This window comes from Conger conger, chromosome 8, assembly GCF_963514075.1.
Source record: "Conger conger chromosome 8, fConCon1.1, whole genome shotgun sequence".
NCBI lineage: Eukaryota > Metazoa > Chordata > Actinopteri > Anguilliformes > Congridae > Conger > Conger conger.
This window is the reverse complement of record NC_083767.1, coordinates 50,836,369-50,860,525: the sequence shown is the minus strand read 5'-3', so window position 1 is coordinate 50,860,525 and position 24,157 is coordinate 50,836,369. Positions and strand designations below refer to the sequence as shown.

The following is a 24,157-nucleotide window of genomic DNA, read 5'->3' as shown; positions in this document are numbered from 1 at the left end:
GTATTCAGTAAGGCTTTAACTTACAAAACACAAAATTCCAATTATCAATACAGATAAGAGCACAACCAAATACTCCCAGAAGAATCCATTTATCCTAAATCTGATGTAGGCGATCAGTTTCTGGTTTTCATACCAACTTCTGGCCTTAATTACTTAATTAGCCATAACATTTACTGTACACCAGCTGACATTTTAGGTACATTTCTTGATAAGCGAATGAATGACAGCCAAAGACAGTTCTCGTGCCCCTAATTGCCCAAATGTTTTACTTTGATCTAATCTTTGAATGAACCAGTGTTGGTGCATACAGCCAATTAGACCACTTAGCAGGGTAATTGGTGGAAACAAAAACCTGCATACACACCAGCCATCCTGGACCGGAATTGCCCTGCATTAGGGCATACTTATCTGATTATGAAGAAAAACAGGTTCCAATAATGTTTTTGCCATTTGGTTTCTGTTAAAGGAATACACCAACGTTTTTTCCGACTTACCCAGACTTGGACAAGATGTTATATTTCATTTTCATTTTTGTGCATTCACTTTGTGCTCAGTTACCATGTTCGCATAATGTGTTAGCTTAGCATAAAGACTTGAAGTCTATAAGAGTCAGTAGCCTACTTCCGTCAAAGTGAAGAAATACACCCTACAGCAACTCCAAAGAGGTCTTATTTACACAAGGTATCCTGTGTATCTGAAAAATATGAGTATAAATTTTCTTTTTTTTAAATGAGAGACATTGTTGGGGAATTCTTCATTACCTTATGCTATATTTAACATTCTAAGTCATGACCCTGAAGTTGTGTTTGATCCTGCTGGTTACTTTAACAACAACCACATTTTCATCCTCACTCAGTTATGATATTTAACAAGGTAATTTGTTACGGCATAACACATCAAAATATGTGACTTTTTACTGAAGTTGGGTACAAATGTGTAGAGACCATGGCAGTTTGCTTTTGAACTGTAGATGAAAACAATAAATTTCACTGAGTGGTTAATCCAATTATCAAATAACTGTGCTCACATGGACCAAAGACTTGGATCACATTTCATCCTGCTTGTCATCAAATGCCAGTGCTGAACTTTCTTTCAGTGCCAAAACTTGGGTGTCTTTTGTGGATGTGAGTAACTGTCCATTGAAGTAACACATTCCCTTTAATATGACAATATATTACAGGGAAATACAGTAATATGAAATTACAAATACAGAAGGCCTCCATTTAGTCCAACTGCAAGCCACTTTGCCTTTCAATTCCACTAACAAAGCATTAGATCTAAAACTGCAGGAGTTTGTGGTGGAAATGTTTTTAACTATGTGTACAAACCAAAAACATGTCAACTATAAACTTATTATGTAAATCAACAAAAGGTTTACTTTTCACATATGGTTAGAAATATATCATGAATATACTGTATACATACAGATATTTATGGAAATATAAATGATCTTACAGGGAGTTAAACACATGCACATATTGTTAAAGTGCAAGATTTCATCGTAAGGCCGAGGTGCTATCTATATGAGACAAGTGAGGAAGTCCAGAGCAGATATTGAAATGGCTATGCTGTTCCATAAATCTGGAGCCGAGAGTCATCGGAGGCATTCACTTGGGCAAAACACGTCAGCACTTGCTCCCAGAACTACCACAAAACCGACACATTTAAGAGCATGAGTTCCATTCATTTAGCCATTTTTATTTTAAAGTGATAAGCCTCATCACATCCACTCAGACAAAATGGCCGCTATAGTTGCAGTTCCCAAAATGATAGATAAATCAAAAGGTAACATTGGTTTTCAGTCAAACAGAAAATAATCCATGTGTTATGAATTAAAAAATATAAGGTTTGTAAGCTTTTACAAGCATTTGAACAATGTTAAATTTATTTAATAGGCAATACATTCCCATGTATATGGTTAAACAGATAAACATAACGCACATCCCTAAAATTCAAAATAATGGCTGGATGTCAAATATTGGGAAAAAAGGAAATAAAAACCTGAATACCAATGAACTTTTAAAAAGACTTACAGTATTGTGCATTAATGTGGATGACATCAAGCGTGTGACTAAATAATAAGCGGAATCACAACAAAATGGATAAACAAACGGACAATGTATGTTCATATATAATACCTGTTACAATTCTCAGTGTTTGACAGGCCGAAGGAAAATATTAAGCCCACGAAACCAACCAGTGCCAGTTAGAGAACCAGATTGCCAGACCGTAGGAGACACCCGCCCCCTTTAATAAGCGCCATGGCAATGGCAATGGCCACAGCGAGTCATGGTCTGAGTTCATAGTCTCATTTTAAAAGCACTCTCACTGGGTAAGATAACTGCTTTCTGAAGGAAGACTGCAGAAAACTGAGCTGTCGCCACCGACAAGTCCGGGTTAGTATCAGCCAACTAAAATCGGGAACATCATGGTGCGGCTGTCGGCTGTAAAGGCCAGCTTGATTTCGCTCCAATAATAATTTAGAAATTATTTGCTGAATAATAATCAATTAAATCAACAGAAGGCTTTGCCGTAGATTCCAATAGTGTTATTGATTGTGGTGCTAATAAAAATGTACTCGCCTATACAGTTCACAATATGGATAAGCATTCACAAACTGTCAAAACAATCATTGCCACCCAAGCAACTGCCAGAATATCAATGTACCTTTACGATAATCAAATATTGGTATTATGATACATCATTAATGTGCTCATAGATGGCTCAGAGACAAATGCACAGGCAGATCCCATACTGTACGGCACTCACTGTCAATGAGATTCAGGATAGGCACATCTGATCACTACATGTCAGAAAATTATTGTTTGGAAATCCACTACAGTTATTGTAGGATACCATGCAGTTTGCGTTCATATAAATTCAATTTGTACAGTAAATGCATGTGAAATATGCCAATAAATAAATCTTTGTTGTGTGTACGGTAGCACAAAACAATCACCAAAAAATAATTTGAAACACAAAAAACTCCCTAAACGCACATGAAAATGACCCAGAAATTCACCCGAGGCACAAAACTAATGGCATTTCAGTTAGAAATCAGAAATCAATCCACAAAACATGTCAATTCAGAGATCTTCAAAGAAATGCAGCTCTGATGTTTGGTAGAGCCTTCATCAAATGAACATTCTGGTAGATGGTGAGAGAAAACCGTTCACAACTAGATATTCTGATATCTGATATCCCAAGAGTAAGAATCAAAAACAAATAACACAAGTAACAATATGGTGTGCTCTCTCTAAAGAAATGGCATCAAGCTCTCACTGCACAGAAATAATGCATATTTGGGCTTGAAATTCAACATCACTGGTGAATTACTATTATTTTTATCTCAATCTAAACTAAACCTTTATTATTTTGAGGATAAGACTAAGCAAAGCTACTCCTCATTGAAAAATATCCCTTTAGTGGTGGTGTTTTTACAGTATGTAAAGCAAAGGCTATCCACACAACCCTGACTAAGTAGAGCCAGATTAGGAAGTAGTATAAGAGTTCAGACCATGACACAGGAAACGGTCAAAATGGAGACTGCACCACTTCTCAACAGTGCTGAATGTAATGCAGCAAATAATCAAGTACAGGGAATATTAACATAGTGTAGATCTTGCTTTGGATTCAGCAATACATTTCAATTTATTCACCATGAAACAATCATTACATTTAACAAAACAATATATGCATTTAAAAGTTTGTTAAAAAAAAAAAATCCAGTGAATCACGTAAAAACTACACAACCCCCAAGGTAAAATGTGAACACTACCCGCCTAGACAAATACTGCATTTCCTTGCAAAGCCTCTTTAGAATAAATACAATAAGATTCACAGGCATACAACATGGTTTGTGCATAAATACAACATAGTTTGCGAACTATATGTAAACTTAATTTTTCAAAGAAACGGAACACGATTTGTAAACTTGCAGGATGCTTTGAAAATAAAGGGAAATGCTGTGAATGGAGATTATTTAGTGAAACACTAAACACTGAAGTTTTATGCATTTATTCACAAATCAGTTGCATGTCTGCATGTTTGCAACCACAAGCCATGTTTTGCAAAGCTTGTTTTTGTGCATACATAAATTTGATAGAATTGTATTTCCATACAAGTCAGGCCGTTAGTGAGGGAATACCATGTACCTATCCACATGTTACCGCAGGGGGTCCACAAAAAACAAAAACAGTTATTTTAAATAAAGAGTATGACAAGACATTCACAATGGACATGTTTCAGGGCTCAGATTAGTGTATACGATAATAGTGTGCTTTTTTTGTTTTCAGGCCTTTTCCGAAATAAGCTTTCTTTTTTAATAACTTTATTTTTCACCCATTTACCCTTGGTACTGAAATCAAGCAATGGGGCACTTCTCTTCAGCCCTCAACGACATTTTCTTGCATGGAGGCATGACAGCATGCATAAACATGGGGCAGTTGTCGCCAATTTAGGAATGCCAGCATGTTTCTAAACGGAAGCCAACACTCGTCTTTAAATAGTAGTATAAAAGTAGTCCAGCCGTAAAAAGACAACAAGGTTAATCACCACTTAATATGCGCTCAATCTCCTCCAGCCTCTTCAAGGCAGCTGCCCTCTTCTCTTCTATGTCTTTAATCTCTTTTGTGGATTTAGCCTTAGTCCTCTTTTCAGGCTGGCCGGGCTCCAGGCTTTTGGACTGCTCCGTGCTCCCAGCACCGTGTTCAGCGGGGGAGGATTTCCGCCCATTCTTCTCCTCGTCGCCTCTCTGGCTGGGCCCTTCCCGCCCCTCCCAGCCCTGGCCGGAGCCGGGCTTGTTCTGCACCAGCGGCTCCCCGGCGGCCGTCATGGCGGCCATCTTCCCGCGGACGATGCCGAGGTGTCGGCGGATGTACTCCTCGTGCGGGGCCATGGCCAGCGCCTCCTCCAGGCAGCGCTCGGCTCGGAGCAGGTCTCGCTCCTCGAAGTACACCACGCACAGGTTGTGCTTGCCCTGCACGTTGCTGGGGTCCATGCGCAGGATCTTCTCGAAGCACTGGCGGGCGCCCTGCGTGTCCTTGCGGTGGTTCATCAGGATGTCGCCCTTCAGGATCAGGCCCTTCACGTGCTCCGGGTGGTGCCGGAGGAGCTCGCTCAGCACGGGCAGGGCCTCCAGCTCCCGGTGCGACTGCGAGTACAGGAGCGCCAGGTTGAAGAGCGCGCTGCGGAAGCCCCTCTGCAGGGAGATGGCCTTCTTCATCCACCGCTCCGCCGCCTCGTTGGCGTTCTCGTCCATAGCCAGCATGCCCAGGTTGAAGTAGCCGTTGGCGTCCTCTGGCTCCTCCTCCACGTAGATCAGGAAACGGCGGTTGGCCTCCGGCCGAAGCCTGGGCTCGCCTAAGTAAACAATGACACATCAGAGTGAAACGCCTATGAAACACGCCTGTGAAACTGGCTGCTGAGCGAAGGCCCTGTAATGAGGTTAACGGTCCCTTTCCATTTCCTCCAATTTTTTTAACCATGTGATCTAGACAATGAGGCGACCGAAACTGCAGCACAGAACCGAGCAAAAGTCGTAGGCCCCCTAGATTTCCTTCATATAAATGTGTTTTTAAATGTTTTCTGCATTAGTATGTCAGGAGAAGAGAGCAAATATGAGATCTGTAAACATTATTTGTCTGTAAACATATGTTATCTGTAAACATGAAATGCTCACCAGACTCCTGCATGAGGAGGGCGGAGTTGAAAAGTGCCAGTTTGTGGCGAGGGTTGAGCTCCAGGGCTTGGTTGAAGTGTTTGAGTGCCTCTGAGGGATCCTTCATCTCAATATTGACGATGGCCAGATTGTACCACAAGTCAGCATTCATTCTATCCAGCTCCAGTGCTCTCAGATAAGCATCGCGAGCCTCCATGGGCTTATTCATCTTCAACAGGAGCTCCCCTCTATAGAGGGGGAAAGGAGGAGTGGGGAAGAGAAGTTAAAGCTTATTGGCATCTTTCTTGAACTATTCACCAGCGGACGTCTGAATGCTAATCCTGTTGCCAGTTAAGTAACCCCAAACAAGCATTGCAGTGGCTGAACTTTGTTCTGAGAGAGAGGGGAGTTTTTATAAAGTTCAAAAGTATTAGGTAAAATTGCAGAATAATTACTAAAAACAGATTCACTTAAGGGACAAGTTGAGCCGTGGATTGCTGATGCTCTGTGGAGGCAGGAGACGACAGCTGGGCCTACCTGCTTATGTAGGCTTGTTTGAAGTCCGGCCGCATGCTGATGGCCTGCCGGTACAGCTGGTCGGCCTCCTCCAGCCGGGACTCGTTGGCTCGGATCAGGTTGGCCAGGTTGATGTAAACGTTCAGGTGGTTGGGGGCCACACGGGTGGCGTACTTCTTCCCTGGTATGATCTGTGAAACAGAGACACAGGTCATTATCTGGGCATGTTAAACAAGACAAAAGATAGTCATTTTTCTTAAAAGAATAGTCAGTACAATTACAAAAGTGAATGTATAATTCAGTACAATTATACCACACAGACAGTCAGAGAGTTAATAAAAATTATCGCTCTTCAAAATGGACCAGTTTGTTCACAATAGGAGGGCAGCCTGAGGCAGATCAGGAGAACCCTATGCACCTTCACGAGCGCACCGGGGGGCACTCCTGCTGTGCTCCGAGCACATTTGAAGTATAAAAAAAAAAAAAAAACATCTGCATTTGATCTTCAGAAACGTGTTTAGCATCTCCACGGTGTTCCATGGGGAGGAGACCAGTCAAGTTCGGAGCCCAGAAAATGTCAAATCAAGGCTCGACAGCGGTTTGTGAGAACCATGCAGAGACTTGTCAAGCAAGGCGCAAAATATACAGTATATGTCACAAACATGCCATTTGAAAAATCTCACGATACTGCCATCAAAGAATCGGCCACAATAAGTACACAGAAATTTCATTCGCCCAAAATTTGGTCTTCTACCTGGGACTAACACTAACTCTAGGAGCATTCTAGGGTTTAAGATCTTCGGCAAAGAGCATTCTGGAGATTAAGAACCACCTCAAAGTATCCCAGAATTTAAGATCACCTTGAAGGTCACGGATCAATTCTATTTGCCAAATCCTATAAGGATTACACTACCAATTTGTTTTAAGTTTGTCTCAAGCTAACCTTCCTACTTTAGTTATCACTCCTTTGTCTTCCACTGACAATGAGGTAATTGTATGAATCTAACCATTAAGTGGAAAGAGAAACAGGAAAATCAATGGCTTCCTTGTAACCTGAGACAAGTCTAGGAAAAATGCAGACTGCATTGGTGGATATGTTCGATAAAAAGTGCTGTAAATAATGAATGATTGGATTATTAAAGAAAGTGATTAACCTGAGGGGGCTGTGAAGGTGAAATTTGATCCTTAAAACTGGATACCTACAAAAGCTCTCCTATGCATTAGACTAAAACATCCGCTCAAGCGAATCATGGAGGAGATACTCAATGACATTTCAAAGTTCCAGTTACCCCACTTGAACAGACAATATACTGTATATAAAGTCATTAGAGAAGCTCTCTAGTAAAGACAACAAAGCATCATCGGTAAAGTAATATGGAAGAAGCATACACAAAAAAGGGAGCTTCAATATAGAGCCAGTTTTGTGCAGTTAGCTTCCATGAATGCCTACATTAGGAGGGAGGGGTTGTTAAACGTTGTATTTTTTATTCAGGAAGTTGTCAGCTGCTTGTTTATTCTGGCCTCTTTCATGCATCGGGTCTGGTGCTCAGCCAACATCCACGCTCAGGCTGCAGGGATAAGAGGAGTCTACTTCACTGGAGCACATTTGAGCTCTCTTCGTAAGGCCCTGAAAGTGACATTTTCTTTAACAGGTACATTGAAAAATACCTAATTTACAGAAACAAAAGATGCACAGTGTAGCTTCAGGTGGATGCTGACAGCACAATATGATGTACGATCCTGTAGACACATAAGGAATGGCCTCACTTTGATGATTGTGAAATGAGCAATGCATTAGTCATTTTCCCAATGCTCCAGGCAGGATTAGCATTAAATAGTGTAAAAAAAATTAAAATAATAAAAAAAATCAGACGCTATCACATTTGTGAGAACCATTTTTTTTTAATTGGGGAGAAAAAGTTCCAGTCAAATAAAACCAAATGTTGCAGTCATTTTGACAGATCATAGAGTGGGGTGCAAAAATGTGGGCACCCCTGGTTTAAATGTCCGTTACAATGAATCTGTATGTGTTCGAAAGCAAACCTGAACTCTAAATGGTAGAGAGTTAAACATGAGACCTTTATGCAAATTTTAAAGCAAGATTACTTTTTTTTTTTAAAGGAAAAGGGCCCTGTGGATTATTCTTTGTTACTTTTTAAAAACATGATTACTAAGGCCCAGACCCAGGAGATTTCCTCTTTAGCGCTTCAGCGACTCAGTTGAGTATAATACCAGGGCTGAACGTTTTATTCTGAAGTAACACCATGCCTTCTAATGTATCCAACTGTAGTGACTGTTCTGTCTGGTGAACCATGGGTTCCAGTTGTCCAAGGATTTCAGAATGAAGAAGAACGAGAAGGCTACAAAAACTCACAATGTTTCAAATGACCCATTTCCAATGTCAGAAACATTATTAGATTAAGATTAAGTCAAAGCAGGGCTGGAAGAACAAGATAAATTGGCAAGAAATTCTCAGAACAACACATTGGAAGGACGAAACCAAAATTGGTATGTTTGGAGAAAAAAGGTTGAAGCCTTTGTAGAGAAGAACACCTTGCCAAGTGTGAAGCATGGAGGTGGATCCATTATGCTTTGGGGTTGTGTGGCAGCTGGGGGCACAGGAAATTGTGCGAGTGGAATGGATTCCACCAAATATCAAGAAATTCTAGAGGCTAATTTTCAAAGGTCAGTCCAGACATTGAAGTTAAAGAGAGTTTGGGTATTCCAGCAAGGTAATGATCCAAAGCATACCTCAACATCAACCATGAAGTGCGCCCAGGAAAGACAGATGAAGGTTTTGGAATGGCCACAACCATCCCCATACTTGAAGATTAACTGAAAATCTGTGGAGAGATCTCAAACATGCCATACATGCGAGGAGACCAAAGAATATTTCTGAGCTAGATGTGTTCTGCCAGGAAGAATGGGGAAAAATTCCAAAAGCGATAGGGCCTTTTTCCTTTTTTGATTATTTTGAAATATTAAACAATAACAATTTACCACAGTACCATTTAGGGGTCAGGATCGCTTCTGTTCACTTCGATATAAATTGTAGAAGGCTTTTTGACCAGGGGTGCCCAAATATTTGCACACTACTGTAAAACTGACTTGGCATATTCCATTCATTCTTAGATCCCCCAGTACAAAGCCTGGAGCACAAACTGTAAAAGGTTCATCTGAGTTTTATGGACACCTGGCTATTTAGTGAAGGAACAGCACCTTAAACATGGCATGGTATGGGAAGAATAAGCCGAAAGCATGAAGCTACAATACCATTCCAAAATCTCCCTGTCGCTGAGAGCACTACGAAACTCTTTTTTTTTTCCTTCTTCTGAGCATTCTGAAGCTCTAATAGGATAAGGACCCTATTGTGCGAGACCTTCCTCTTATTAGATAACACAAGACAGCATTTTCACATCATATAGCCTCCTGTACTTGAACATCTGCCAACATGTAAGCCACATGTTGAGACAAGTATTGATTTTTATTGGTTTAGACCAGTTCTCTAATACAGTAGCTATTCCTATCCATGGTAAGTGACACACAGCCTGCATTTCCATTTTACTAACAGAGGAATCATTCCTATCCATGTTAAGCAACAGACCATGTGCATTACCATGTTACTGATTATATATTGTACCGTACTACTGTATAAGAGAGCAACCTGGCCACGAGTTGCTTGCTGCAATGTCAAAACCATGGCTGCATCCCAAGCAATGTCAACATCATATGGAACATAGCAGACACTCATTATACCCGATGAATAACTATTGATTGGATTTTGAGTAGGATTTTGCGTGCATGATAATCGTGAAAGCCCAGAAATTAGAAATAGGCGACGCCATTGACTGCCCTGTGACTCGTGCCTTAGACCTGGGTCAAGAAGGTTGGTGGTGAAAGGGTGAAATGCGGATCAGTCTGACCAGATAATTGCTAAACCAAAATGGCAATGTGCCGCTTGAACTTGACTGACACACCCTGAGCAGTGGCTCTCCTCCCACTTCAGTGCGAGTCCCGACACAAGACCACAGCAAGGCAAAAAAATACTAGTTACTTCAACGGTGACCTTAAAATCAATATGCAACAGAATTAGTTAAGACCAATGAGAGCTACCCAATTGAGATTCAAAAATGACTAGTCATTTTACAAATATATTAACACGTGTTTAGTAATGCATTAGGTAAAATACTTGCAGTGAATAGTATACTGCACAGGTTTACAATGAGAAGCAGTGTAAATCATTCCACTTTTCTCTCCGTATACCCAACCATCAAAGAACACCCTACAAATAACAGGACCTGTCCCATGGGATCCATGTCACAGATGGTAGGACAGAAAAGCAAGTACAAGTATCACACAGCTGGGCGCACGTGAATAGAGTTTCATGCACTCTGAAGCACCCACCATACCACATCAACAGTGACACTGACCTGTTACTCATACAGTTTACTCGTACAACACCAAATATGGATATGCACTATATGGTTATAGTTGGACGTTCTCAGTGCTGGTGTGACAGTTTGTGTGTGGGGGCTACAGGGCATTTGAGATGATAGTTTATTGCAGAGACAGATGAGAGGGGTTGTTTATTGCATCCTGCTGGCTCCCTGCCAGCATAGTGAACACCATTTGTATTCCTTTGGCAGTTTGGACAGGAGATGTTCTTCAGTAATCAGTAAATCACCGACAGACAGAAGAGATGAAAAAGTCCTACTATAGCAATTGGACAGCCAAAAATGAGGCAAAAACGGGGGCTCTTAAATCTTGGCTCGTTAAAGGGGCACTTCACCCAAAATGGAAATTAAAGTAGTCTCAATTTACAGAGTATTATCTATTAATCTAGATGTAAGGATAAATATATATATGTATGGCAGCCACAGGTGCTGGCTCACTTGCCTTCATTGATAATCTACAGGCTGATAGGAGCAGAAGAAACAGCTGAGAAGCAAACAAAGGAGGGACGATGTATAAAAAGGGATGCAATTCCAACACCGATTACCAAATACGGATATAAATACCGTCAAATTAAAGGTGCATTTTAACCCCATTATTCATGGCTTCATTTCAAATCCAACGTGCTGGAGTACAGAGCTAAACGAACAGAGATTGTACCATGGTCCCAATACTTACAGACAGTACTGTATGTCAACATCACTGCTTGCATCGAGCCACACTATGTGAGGTAAGAGGCTATAGCCTCCAAGTTATTGACGTACAATACATACAGTGCAATCCAAGTATTTGGACAGGTTATTTGGTTGGTTATTTGGCTTGAGTGAGGTTAAAAGGCAGACTATCAGTTTTAATGTGAGGACTTTATACCCACATCAGATGATCCATGTAGGAATTACAGCCCTACAGATAGTTTATGCAAAGATTAAAGTTGACTGTCCGCACCTTAATCTCATATTCATGTTTTCATTTCAAACCCATTGTGGTGTAGCACAGAACCAAAAGAACATAAACTGTGTCACTGTCCAAATAATTACAGGCTGCACTGTAAATGAAGGTTAGGTGACATTTGCTTCACACAGGTAAGGGTGTGCGGCACTGCTGGGACACTTTGCCATTTGGTGTGTTTGAGCAGAGTCCCAGATGTCAATTCAGGAGGGCTGTTCATTAGCACATTCACAGTGGAGAAGCAGAAGCAGTCTGTGCACATTTTTATGCGTGTGCTAGTGAGCGAACGCAGGCCAACTGCAAGAGCCTGGCTGGCCAGCGGCGACAGAGAGAGTGACGAGGTAGAGGTCATACAGGCAGTATCAATTACATTTGAGACATAGTGAGCCCTACTCACTTAACAGGTAGGCCATTCAGGAACCCAAAAGCAAAGACAAATGAAGTGATTGACAGCTTTGGGAAGATTATGTGCCTATTAAGAGGCCCAAGAAGCCTTACCCATGTTTTTCCAGAGCTAAATACCATTGCAAGGCAGACAATGTCAGACAAATGTACATTTACACAGGGCAAGAGACACTTCTTTACATACCTGCGGCATGAGAGATTTCGCAATCAAGTAGGCTTCTTCGGCTTCTTTGGTTCGGTTCAAATTCTTATACGTTCTTCCAACATTCATGTGGGCACCAATGTCATCTGTAAGAATGGGTACAATTATAACTGACTGTACCCAATTTCATTTTAGGATGCAGACTAGCCATTTCCACAGAATGGATAGGATAACGGGCAGACGTGTCTTGACACACAGATTAAAGACAACAGCTTCAGCCTTCAAAGGATCCAATTCCAGATGAACAACATTCCAGCAACACTTGCAGTTCCAGAAGCAAAGATGAATGGCGACCCTGTGGGCTAATCAAATCAAGGTCCATTATTTCCTCTCTAACCAAGTCAGTTAAAGCAAATGTTACAGCTCCAGATTTTGCATAAGTTCAGAACCAACCAACCGCTGATATTACACCAACCGTCACTTCATTTTCCTGGCTAAATGCCAAAATCAACAGGCTAAACCACTAATGGTGACATATTGCTAAACAGACTGGCATGGGGCGCATAGAGCTCCATGTTCGTCGATGCAATATTTTAAAAAAATTATATAACATGAAAACAAGAGGGGAGTGCCAACGTGACACAAAAAGCAGCACTGAACTTCACAGCCTGGCACAGGTTGTGCTTGCCGAGGACACTGTGGTGTGTGACATAGGTGAGTGGTGGGGATGAAAGTGCCGCAGAGTTGTCAGCGCTTGAATCTCTGTGCTTGGGGAGAGGGAGGGATGAAAGACTCTGACAGACCTGAACAGATTAGTCAATTAAAGCTATTAAAATGTGACTAGACATTGGAGAAATCTAGATGGGAAAATAATGCAGTGCACCAATGTTTACGATACAACAACCCCACGTCAGCCTGGGAAAGTCACTTCTCAGATGTTTCAAGCTTTGGGCTATGAAACTGCCATTCATTAGCCAGATAGCTACATAGCATAAGTAGCGCTCCATTTATAAAATAAATAAAACGGCAATGTTTTATGATGCATCAGATACATGTAGAAGTTTAAAGGAATACAACAAATAGTGAAAAACAGCAAAACAAAAGATAGCTTTCAGACTTCAACTGTGCTAACGTGTTTATCATCATATCATAAAGAGTTTCAGTGGGTGGCCTTCCTAGTAGTGAACAGTCTAAAGAAAGTTTAACTGAGGCAGACGCATAGCAAGAGGTTATGTACACCGTGCTATAATTTAAGATTTAAGATGAAGATATGAAGCCTTAGAATTAACTAGGTTTGAGTTTATTTAATGTGTCAGTCCAGAGCTTTTATTAACTATTTTCTAATTTTTAACCAACACTAAAGGCTAAAGGAAAGACGGCGATCAGACACATTTATTAATGTTCTGAAAGATGTTACTAGCCACAAGACAACCTTTCCACCAAATTAGCCTCAGGCTGCACAAGTAATTTCCCTGTCATTGACAGCCACAAAGACCCTACAAGAAATATTTGCATTTTTTGGGTTCCACGGTCATGTTGACCTGTAACATAGATGGACTACAACCATTAAGATTGGTTAGGAATTTGTATCAGAATAGCTGAAAACCTAACTAAACCTAGGCCTATTCATCATGTATGAGAGTAAGCATTAGGCCATTTCTGGCCTGAAGGAATTGCAGACAAGCTCAGGCTTGAAGGTCTTATGATGGCACTAGGCCATTTGAATTTTCTGTGCACTGCTGGGAGGCAATCGCTATTTTCAGTGTGAAATATAACTTTCTTGATCCATGCAAAGACTGGCTTGAATAGATTTCCAATAACACAAATATAACAGGGCCTTACCTTCGTTTTCAGAATGAATAAATACACCATACTATAGCATATGATTGCGAGTTCATCAGTTGGAAGTTTCAACTGAAATCTAAACAATCGGCTAACTTGAAATGGTGTATTGAGTGCCTGTGAGCGAGGTACGGCTATGTAACACATCTGGAGCAGGGCTATGGAAGCTAATGCAGCTCACCATTCCTTAATCCCATCACAGTTTGTGGCTCTGGGAATTTTCTGGTTCATACCCAAATACTGTTAGAAGCACTCCAGAATGTGAGTTAGATTTTAGGGGTATGCCATCAATCAACCATAATCAACCATTATCTAATACAAATCCATTTGAATTAGATCGAATTATCTAATTCAAACGGATTTGTACAAGCAAGTAATGGATTATTAAACAGTGTTTTGACCAATCTTTGGATGAAAAAATTGGAGATCAACAACAGTGTGCAAAAAGAACAGACATTACCAGCCCTGGTAAATTTCATGAACTATTGTTACCTTAGATATCATAGAACAAGACAATGACTGCTTAACAGCATGATACAGCATCAAGTAATGACACAATCCCATGTACTGACTATAGATGAGATAAATAAAACACTGAGCATTTTTACCTGGCTGGACATTGGTGGCTTGGAGGAAATATTTCAATGCTCGTTCATAGTTGTTCTGATTCTCCAGAGCATGACCAACATTGTTCCAAAGCTTTGCGTTGTTCTTATTGACCTGATATGAAGACATTTTCAATAAAATTAGGGATGACATGTGATCGCTGGTAAGAAGCAACTCTTACAAACAAATGGGAGCACAAAGTATTTTTAAGTGTGGGTAAAATGTGCATGATAACACACACTGGGTAAATTGCCTCATACTTTTAAAGCAGAAGTGAAGAGTGTGTACTCAGACTCCCAGTCCCAGTTTCTGTTGAAAGTCTTGATGGCATGGGTGGTGAGGAGCAAAGCCATGCAAAGCCAGGAGATTTTCTTCAGATTCCTAGATTTTGAAAAGGGATAGAAAGAGGTTATAACAACTCACCCTGCTGCTGAATGTTTATGTGTCTGCATGTATATTTAGTGAAATTACTAGAGCTGGGGGCCGGAGTGTGACGGGCCCACAAACTGGCCTGGTGGCCTTCGATGCAATGAGTCATAAAAGCCCTCAGTTGCACGTGATCTCACATGGAAACACATAACATATACAGTATGGTGCTGACACCCTTGATTCAAACCAATATCCTTGGGGCACGGCCTCATGGCACGAACCCTGGCCAACAGTGGAGGTTTCTGCACAAATTATTTTGTGGGCCAAACTCTGACCAGCACAGACATTTCAGATCTTTAACAAAGAATGCTTTGTGATTTCTCCATCTCCAACCCATCTCTCTTTCTCTCAGATACACTCCTACACTCCTACACTCCTCCACTCCTCCGCCCCCCCTCCGCCCTCCCCTCCGCCCTCCCCCCCCCCCCCCATCCTGTTGGGGACTTAAAATAACTCACCCGCTTTGGGAAACGCTCCTGAAGCCGTTGGCCACCAGCATGCAGAAACCCATGCTGGGAACATAGAGCACACGCTCAGCCACCACGAAGCCCACAGGGAAGAACAGGTTGGATGCAGGGATGAAGGGAAGCACGATCAGTGACAAGGCCTGTCGGGGTGGGCAAAACAATAAATGAAACAAATAAATTTACGGCATTTTCTTTCCCAATTGAACTGCAGCACGTAAATGGTCTTGGGTCAGGTTTTTCCTGAAGCTCATCATGAGGTAAAAGGCAAAAAAACACAGTCTGACTGAATATGGAGTGGAGTAAAAAGAAGTGTATCAATTTAGCTGGGTACACATACCACGCAACGTAAAATAAATGAAGATTATTTTCAAGAGGGCATCAGAGATCAGTCACCGTCACATGCGTTTGACTCAATGTAAAGCTATATGATAATTATTGGTTACATTTCACCCAACAACCACAACCTGACAAATCATCAAAAGAAGAATTCTATCCATGCAATTAAAACATGCACATATTTCACTAACTAAAAGCTTGACAAATACAATTTACAAAGTAACCACTAATCCCAGATCAGTCATTTCATACAGCAATTATTTCCCTCACCTAGGAATTAAATGACTTAAGTCTGTTTGATTCATTTTGGCAAGACAGCGAGGGCTAGATTAACTGGGAGGAAATACACATTACAGCAGAGCAAATTGTTGGTTTAACAAAGTCACAGATTTTTCTCCCACATGAATAGAGGGCACTGGTAGCTACAGGCAAAGCAGGAAAAAAACAAAACAAAAAAAATACATTTAAGGCAGCGATATCAATTAACTTTGAATTGTACAGTAGTGCATGCCAAGAACCCAAGGCAGACAGAAATATAGCTCAAGGGAACAGCCCATTTCAACAGAATCCGTACAAAATAATAATAGCCACATAGAAATTCCTAAATTGGCCAAGGACAGCAACCAGAACATAAATAAATGAAACGTTAAGTCTGGTCAGGATTAACATGTATTTTAATATCTATTAGGAGATGGAGGTGTTGTGAAAGTTTTATGCCAAGGGAGCACAGTATGTTAACTGTGATCAGCCACACTAATAGATTCCGAGTCTTCCAGTTTTCAGCCCTCTTCCTTACATTAAAAAAAAATCACTGGATTTACTTATGGATGGTATGATGGTTGTAGGCAGTATTATTAAGTAATTGTGACTTCAACTGATTAAACGCAAGGCTTTCGACATCAGCTGCCCCCCCAAACCTACCCACCCAACATTGTAAATCACGTTGTGCTGAACATATGTGTGGGCACCCCTGTGTCACACTACATTGGCTGACAATGGGGTAAGTTCTGTACTCCCAGGCTCTGACAATAATATGACAAATCCAAAAACCCAAAAATAAACATATTGGGATAAAACCATTTCACTCTCTCAAACATAGCTGTAGTTATTGCATTTAGCTACAGATACTGATGCTACTTTTGGACAATATGAATAAAGCACACGCTTATACTGTCAAATTTAGAAATATTCTGAATTGAATCACATTAAAATAATGGGAAAGCTAAAGAATTACACCAATTTTAAGAAGAAAGCCATTTATGTTTTAGATTTACATTTGTTCACATAAACAACAAACACTAAAATGAGGATGTCAATACATTTCTGAGAGATAAACTGCAGCGGAACCTGTTATTTTGGGGAAGGTTTTATTAAGTTGCTTTGAGGTGTCGCCAAACAAATGTGCAGCGTTTGATGAGCGCCATTAATGCGTTAGACGGACTGATCTACCACGTGACCTCTCACCATGATGACAGTCTTGGCCGAGGCGTCAGAGTAGCGCAGGCTGTGGAAGGCTAGCAGTGCCAGCAGACAATAGAAGACCAAGGTGGCAGAGTTTCTGACATCCAGCACGGACTCCACGAGAGGAATGGTGCCCATGGTCCAATCACAGCAGAGCTCAGAGGGATTGAGGAGGAGCCACGCGTTGACAGGCAGGAGATAGTTAAATGTTAGCTGCCTCGCAGGGGTGGGGCTGACAGCTGCCGGGTTGTCGAATCTGTAAGCGAGAAGCACGATCATCAGTCTTATGAAGCAAAACTCGCATAACAGGTGCAAAGTGCCCAATTTTCAATCTCTCTGGAACTTTTTCTATTTTGCTGTGGGGCACTGACAATTTGATTTATAGCAAAATAGGAATGATTTAAATGCAGTGATTCGATTTGTGAGAATGAACGTCTGTAAAAACCGGATCAAGCTAAAGAAAATGGCTGTAAACAGCAGTCAGTGGGTGAGGTGGATCAGGGAGGCAGAGAATACTGAGGATACGCTTCGTCTTAAAGTGAGACCTGCATCCAGGAGATTAAGGGGTCTGGCACAGCAGACACACTCAAGTTTAAGCCCTCTTCAAAATAGGATTTAGAACTGATCATAATCCACCTAAATACTTTTGCAGTGGAAATCAGCACGACAAGGAAGGTGTGTTCAGAATGAAAGAAGGTGACTATTTTCACTAGGCAGCTAACACAATCTCTGTGCTTTCTAGCACTTCTGGAAAGCAAAATGTCCATCTCTAAAGGAAATCAATGCAATGGCTGTGGTCGGTACAGATAAAGGTGGCATTTCCTGACCTCCCAGACATGATTCCCGTAATGTTTCCGTCAAGCAAAATATCGTATTTGATCAGCTCATAGTTAAAGAAACAGCATGTAATCCAGTGACTGTAAAGGGCAGCTTTTGGAGTGAGTGAGTGTGTGAGTGTGTGACTGAGTGAGTGTGTGAGTGTGTGACTGAGTGTGTGAGTGTGTGAGTGAGTGACTGAGTGAGTGAGTGAGTGAGTGAGTGTGCGAATGAGTGTGTGAGTGACTGAGTGAGCGAGTGAGTGAGTGTGTGTGTGTGTGAGTGACTGACTGACTGACTGACTGAGTGTGTGTGTGAGTGTGAGTGGGTGTGGGTGTGTAGGTGAGTGAGTGAGTGAGTGAGTGAGTGAGTGAGTGAGTGAGTGAGTGAGTGAGTGAGTGTGTGGGTGTGTGTGTGAGTGTGTGAGTGAGTGAGTGAGTGAGTGTGTAGGTGTGCGAGTATGAGTGAGTGAGTGAGTGTGTAGGTGTGTGTGAGTGTGTGTGTGTGAGTGAGTGTGTAGGTGTGTGAGTGTGAGTGAGTGAGTGAGTGAGTGAGTGTTTAGGTGTGTGTGAGTGAGTGAGTGAGTGAGTGTGCGCGCGCACATTTAATCACCTGGTGAAAACAGGCAGCTGAGACTGAATGACCTGCACCCTGATGATCACCAGCAGTAGGGTGCTGATGATGAGAGCGATAAGCTTCAGTAACGTCTGCAGAACCACGTACGGAATCCCATCCTTCCCACGCAGAATCTGAAGCATGGTGTCCATCAGCACAGGCAAGGTGAACTGCAACATATTAAACAAACATATACAAAACACACCTCTGTAAACAAGATGTCAATGTTGAAAAATACTTTTTTGTTTATATGCAATGCATGCAAGTGTGTATTCTCCTGAAAGATTTAATTTATTTAAACTATTTCTTTTCTTTTTGCCTTTGTCCCAGTAAATGTAACAAGAGGGACAATCTACTACAAACAACACTAATGTAAAAAGAGTGGTACAGACATGGGGCAAGTGTACAAACGTATGTATGGCCATGGTCCTTAAAAGGAAAGGTCCTCACGTAAGAGGAAAGAGGCCTTAACTGAATGCTGAGTGACCTGCTTTGACCGGTGGAGAAGAGATCAGAAGATACTCTGACCGGACTGCACAAGACCATAAATGAGGCTCTCACCCTAATGTCAGTCCGACATCAGACACTGAAGCCTCCGGCGGTGCGTGGGTAAAGGAAATGCTAACTGCTCTTACCCCTTGAGCTACAAACACTTCGTAGACGCAGCATATTCCAATGACGGTTACCCCTTGCTCCTTGCACAGGGTGGCAATTGCTACCAGGACCACAGTCAACGCAATGGGACTCCACACTAAGGGACAAATAGTGTTAAAGTTAGGGGTAAAAATAAACAAACACAATGCAAATAAGACAAAGTAAACTTGAAGAGCCTCTCTGGAAATCACTCAGACAAAATAAAGTACTGTAGTTGACAGCCAAAAGGAAACCATTCGAGTTCTGCCTCAGAATAACTTAAGGTTGTCTTACAGGCTGGTCATGAATTATAGCCTCTTGTTATGTAGCTACTTTGTTGCTATACTAGTACAATCTGTTATTGGGAACTTTGTGATTTGCTGTCTGGTAAAAAAAAAATCCCCCAAAAACATCAAAGATAAGAAGAAATATCGACGAGTAGAAACCTGCTGTATCATATAGCCATAAGGAAGAACAAGAAACAGAAAAAACTGTCTACTGTGTGACAATCTGCAACAGCATTTTCTCAAACAGTGCTCTGCAACCTGGGCGCGAATGCTTGATGCGACTAACGTTTTCACTTCATATACATCACTTTAATTTGACAATGAATCCCACAGTACACTAGTGAACTATCACAATTCCTTCTCCCTTATGAATGGAAATCTTTTTGGTTTGATTTGGGGGGAAAAAACCTAAAGAAAATGTATAAGATTGAACATACCAAGCATATAGTCATCAAGCCTTATGAGTTTGATTAATACATGCTGGGTACATTCAAACACTATCAAGGAATTTTATTTTCTCACACAAACATATCGGCTTGAGGGCACAGAGAGAGGGAATGTGTTTATACTTGTTCAAGACATTGACATGAAAGCAGTATTACTGCAGGACATATAAACATACAGCTTTCACACAGAAACCTACCAATTGAATGATCTGAACCTTTGGATCTGGTATAGGATAGAAATGCTGCCAGCAGGAATATAGATGACAGCAGTTCAGCTCTTCCAACCACACCAGTGACCTTTCAAGAGAAACAGGAATAAGAACACTCTTTATATTCCTTTCCTATTCTTGATTTGTACACCACACATGCAAAAAGACTGTGATGCAAGAACAACATATCTTGGACCACTGCACCTCATACACATTCTGCTAAAAGCAGATTTAAAAGCCATATCTACAGTATTTCTTACTTGACATTGTCAATTTTGTATTTGCGCTAATATTTCAACATTTCAAGTCCTTCTGTAACTATTCTGATGCTGGGCTTAAGGGGCAGCTGCAGGTGCATAAGTAGAAGAGCATACAAAGCTGTTCTACAATACTGCAGAAGCCATAAAATTAAATGTGTCAATCAAATTTGAACAGTTACAAACGGTGTTTCAAACCTGCAAAAATTGCAAAACATATTTGCCAGCAATGCAGAGAACCCTCAAGAACAAAAATAGTAACTGATGTATGCCATCTTGTGGACGAACATGGTGTGTGTGTGCACATGGTCCAAATCAAAATCAGAAAAGAGAAATCTAAAGAATTATTTGCTATGGAATGGAGATTGCGTTGTAAAATTATTTTTTAAATAATCATGTATGCACATAAAAACACACTAATAAAGAAGAATTTGATATGATTTGTACACTGGAAAAAAAAAAAAAGCATGCATCAAGATCGGAGGTAGGCAAGGAGGGTTGTATCCATTTCTGGATTTCATGCCAACGTCTGGCCTTCACTTAATTAGCCTTTACATTTAAGGCATTTGACATTTTAGCAATTTTTCTTCTGAAGGCTGTTCTTGTGTTTCCAAATGAAAAGTTTTATTGTGGTCTAATCTACAAGTGAACCAGTATTAATGTAGCCAATTACCTCATTTTGCTAGAGTATTTGGTGGAAACAATTGCCCACTGCTGATCAAAGTGATAGTTGTTGAGGATAAATTGTTATAGGATATGGCTATCAAGTATCTGAGGTCAATAACAATTTAGGGGAAAGGGAGATCTGCTAACAAAAAAGACACACGCAAGCACACACCCTTCAGGGTTTAGCAGTTATCCAGCTAACTCTGTACTCCCTAACTGCTTTGACAAATACCCCACAGATCTTTTGGTGAAGCAGTTCCTATGAATCACAACCTCAGTTCAACCGGAGCGGCCATTTTCAACAGTAAGATTAACTGAAAATTTGACTCAACTCTCCCCTGAGTATGTAGGCATGGCTGTTTATAAAATTCAATACATTGGCTGTACAGTATGCAAATGCATGCAAAAATAAACACTTGACAGAGGAGTAGACCATTCATTAGTATGTGCAAAGCAGAAAATGCCCACAATCCTTTGTAAACTTACTGCCTCTGTGTGGATAGGATGAACAGCAAAAAGCAGGGCAGCCACTCTGCTTGAGGTTTTGTCCAGGAAAAGCCGGCAGACGCGCAAGAAGATGACACACACGACCACATGTAGCAGCACGTTCAGGAGGTGGTAGGATGGAGCACTGAGCTCACTGAACAGGTAGTTGAGTCGGAAGGTCAGGACTGTCAGGGGCCTATAGGACTTGTGGCTCCTTTCCTTCAGGGAGAGAACAATGTATACTGTTAGGAATGTGCAACAGCAAACCAAGAGGTTAGAATTCCTTCATTGAATTCCCGGACAGCCACATTTTAAAAGGCTGTGCCATTCTAAATTTGAAATGCCTCTGAATCCAGGCCAGTTACTCCCTGAGTATTTTCAACAAAACATGTTACAAAATTTACAATCATGTAAAAGAATAACTATGTTCTAAATATTGGTGAAAATGCATGTTTAATTCATATTCTGTAGGAGATGTTCTGGTGTAGTGTTTCAAGTATTTAAAATAATTATTTGACCAAAACCTGATGGACACAATTATCTTAAGTATACTTACAGGAAGGAAACCAACTAGCATTATGCTCAAGATGGGAAAGAAGATAAAGATAGAGGAAACTACATGCATCTCACACTGATTTCCCATTCCAATAATAAAAAATAAAAAAAACTACAAAAAAACCCTAAAAAGCAGGAATACTTAAAAGCAAATAGAAATGAATTACTTGGTAGTAATGTGTAGGTCACTGAGGATGCTTTTCAGATGGTGAAAGAAAATATCGTTTCAAACATTGTTTTACACTTATTTGCAACATGGACAGTCAGGAGATACAGTAACTTGGCTCAGGCAGTGAACCGATGGAAAATGACACTGAAAAGAGTGCAAAACTCTCAAACCATGACGGTGTCAGAGAATTCATAGACAGATGATTGAAATAGACTCATTAAACAAGTGGTAAACCTCAGACATGGGCGTTCCCCAGAAGTCGTTTAGAAAGAGGTTCTGAAGAGGAGTTGAGGGCCGAAGGTCCTTGTTATCGAGGATGGCTGAGACATCGTCAAACACAAAACCACACGACAAGCTGTTCCAGTAGCAGCCCAACACAACGCCGGTCAGCAGGAAAATCTCCTTCCACGTCACTGCAGCCATATTTAACCAAATACTTCATCGGCTTCTGTGAAGGGTGAAAATCAGAAGTATAACCAGACGCAAGTTAATTTAAATCTACCAGGAGTACGTGAAATCATTTGTTGAATTGGTTATTTTCGACATGGGGTTGCGTTTTCTGGCGTTAAGGTGAAGACACTTTGACCTTGCTAGTTAAATCACGTCGAACGCTTATGTTCACGATTTAACTTGCATACCGACACAGCCAGCTGATTGATGTCTGCCTATCTTGGAAAGACCTATTTAACTGGGTGTGGGCTGATAGGAGGCACTGATTCGTTTACATTACCGCTGTCGCAACATAAAAAAAATAATAATAATCTTGTGCTCAACTGATGTTAGCTAGCGATATCGTACAAAATTCCAGCAAATATGCACATGGTTATTCCTAACAGACCAAACAATGTATATGCCCAACGACATAACTTACTTTTTCTAACAATAAAAGCTAAACAATAATGTTAGCCTAGGTGAAAATTTAAGGGCGCAATGGAAATTTAAAAAATTGGTTAGTCAAGAAAGTCAACTTGAAAAACGTTAACGTTAGTTCTATAACTTTCAGGAAAGGCTTGGTCTGCAGCGCGAATCATACACATTTGAATGGTATCACCGCTGGAGTAACTTAAATCAATTAAATCAACTGTGAATGCACAGCTACAATACAGTAAACGTAACCTCGCTAGGCTGCGTTTTGGTGCATTAGCGACGATCACACTACTATCCAAACATACAAAGAGTAATTTCATTCATGAAATTAATTCTTGAATCATCAAACTAACGTTAGCTAACGAAAACGCAGTGGCTACCAAACCGAATAACCTGACACGATGGCTAGCTAGAATTTCTTTTTTTAATCACGGGGGCACTCATTCATAGCATTACGAGATTATACACAGTATTCGTAAGAGGGGGGACGTTGGCCTGTTAACTTGCCATTGTTGATAACTTAGCTAGCCTAGCTAACTGGCTATAGATTCTCGTTAGACAGATTGGAGTAACTGACTAGCTAGCTAGCTACCGTCCAAGGAAGCTAGCTAGGTAGCTAAGTAGCACATTCCTTCATAAGTGTTGGCTAGCAAGCAAGCTAGTTTCTGATAAGATGCCAGAGTCGACAAGCAACAAGCTGGATAATTAGAAGCTTAGAGTTATTCCTTACCCCCTTTTCATGTTCGTACCAGTTTTATAATTGCTAAATGGAAAAGTATGCATTGATATGTCTTACAACGATTGTCATCCCTGAGCTAAAATAATAGCCAGGTCACTGTTATAAATTCTATAATTACTTCCGGGGTAGAGTTTTGACTTTTAAAGGAG

The 24,157-nt window shown here is 40.9% G+C and overlaps 1 protein-coding gene across 1 annotated transcript; it reads right to left on the bottom strand.

Annotated features, from left to right (window-relative positions):
- Positions 1–1,677: 1,677 nt before the first annotated feature.
- On the bottom strand, positions 1,678–24,133 carry tmtc3 (transmembrane O-mannosyltransferase targeting cadherins 3). Its single transcript, XM_061252574.1, has 14 exons — positions 24,000–24,133; positions 22,637–22,850; positions 21,679–21,897; positions 20,258–20,357; positions 19,330–19,445; positions 18,692–18,864; positions 17,267–17,519; positions 15,458–15,606; positions 14,831–14,951; positions 14,573–14,684; positions 12,165–12,268; positions 6,197–6,366; positions 5,681–5,907; positions 1,678–5,361 (listed from the first exon to the last, which is right to left on the bottom strand). The coding sequence occupies exons 2-14, from the start codon at positions 22,823–22,825 to the stop codon at positions 4,547–4,549; spliced, it is 2,748 nt and encodes a 915-aa protein (XP_061108558.1). The 5' UTR covers positions 22,826–22,850; positions 24,000–24,133; the 3' UTR covers positions 1,678–4,546.
- Positions 24,134–24,157: the final 24 nt, after the last annotated feature.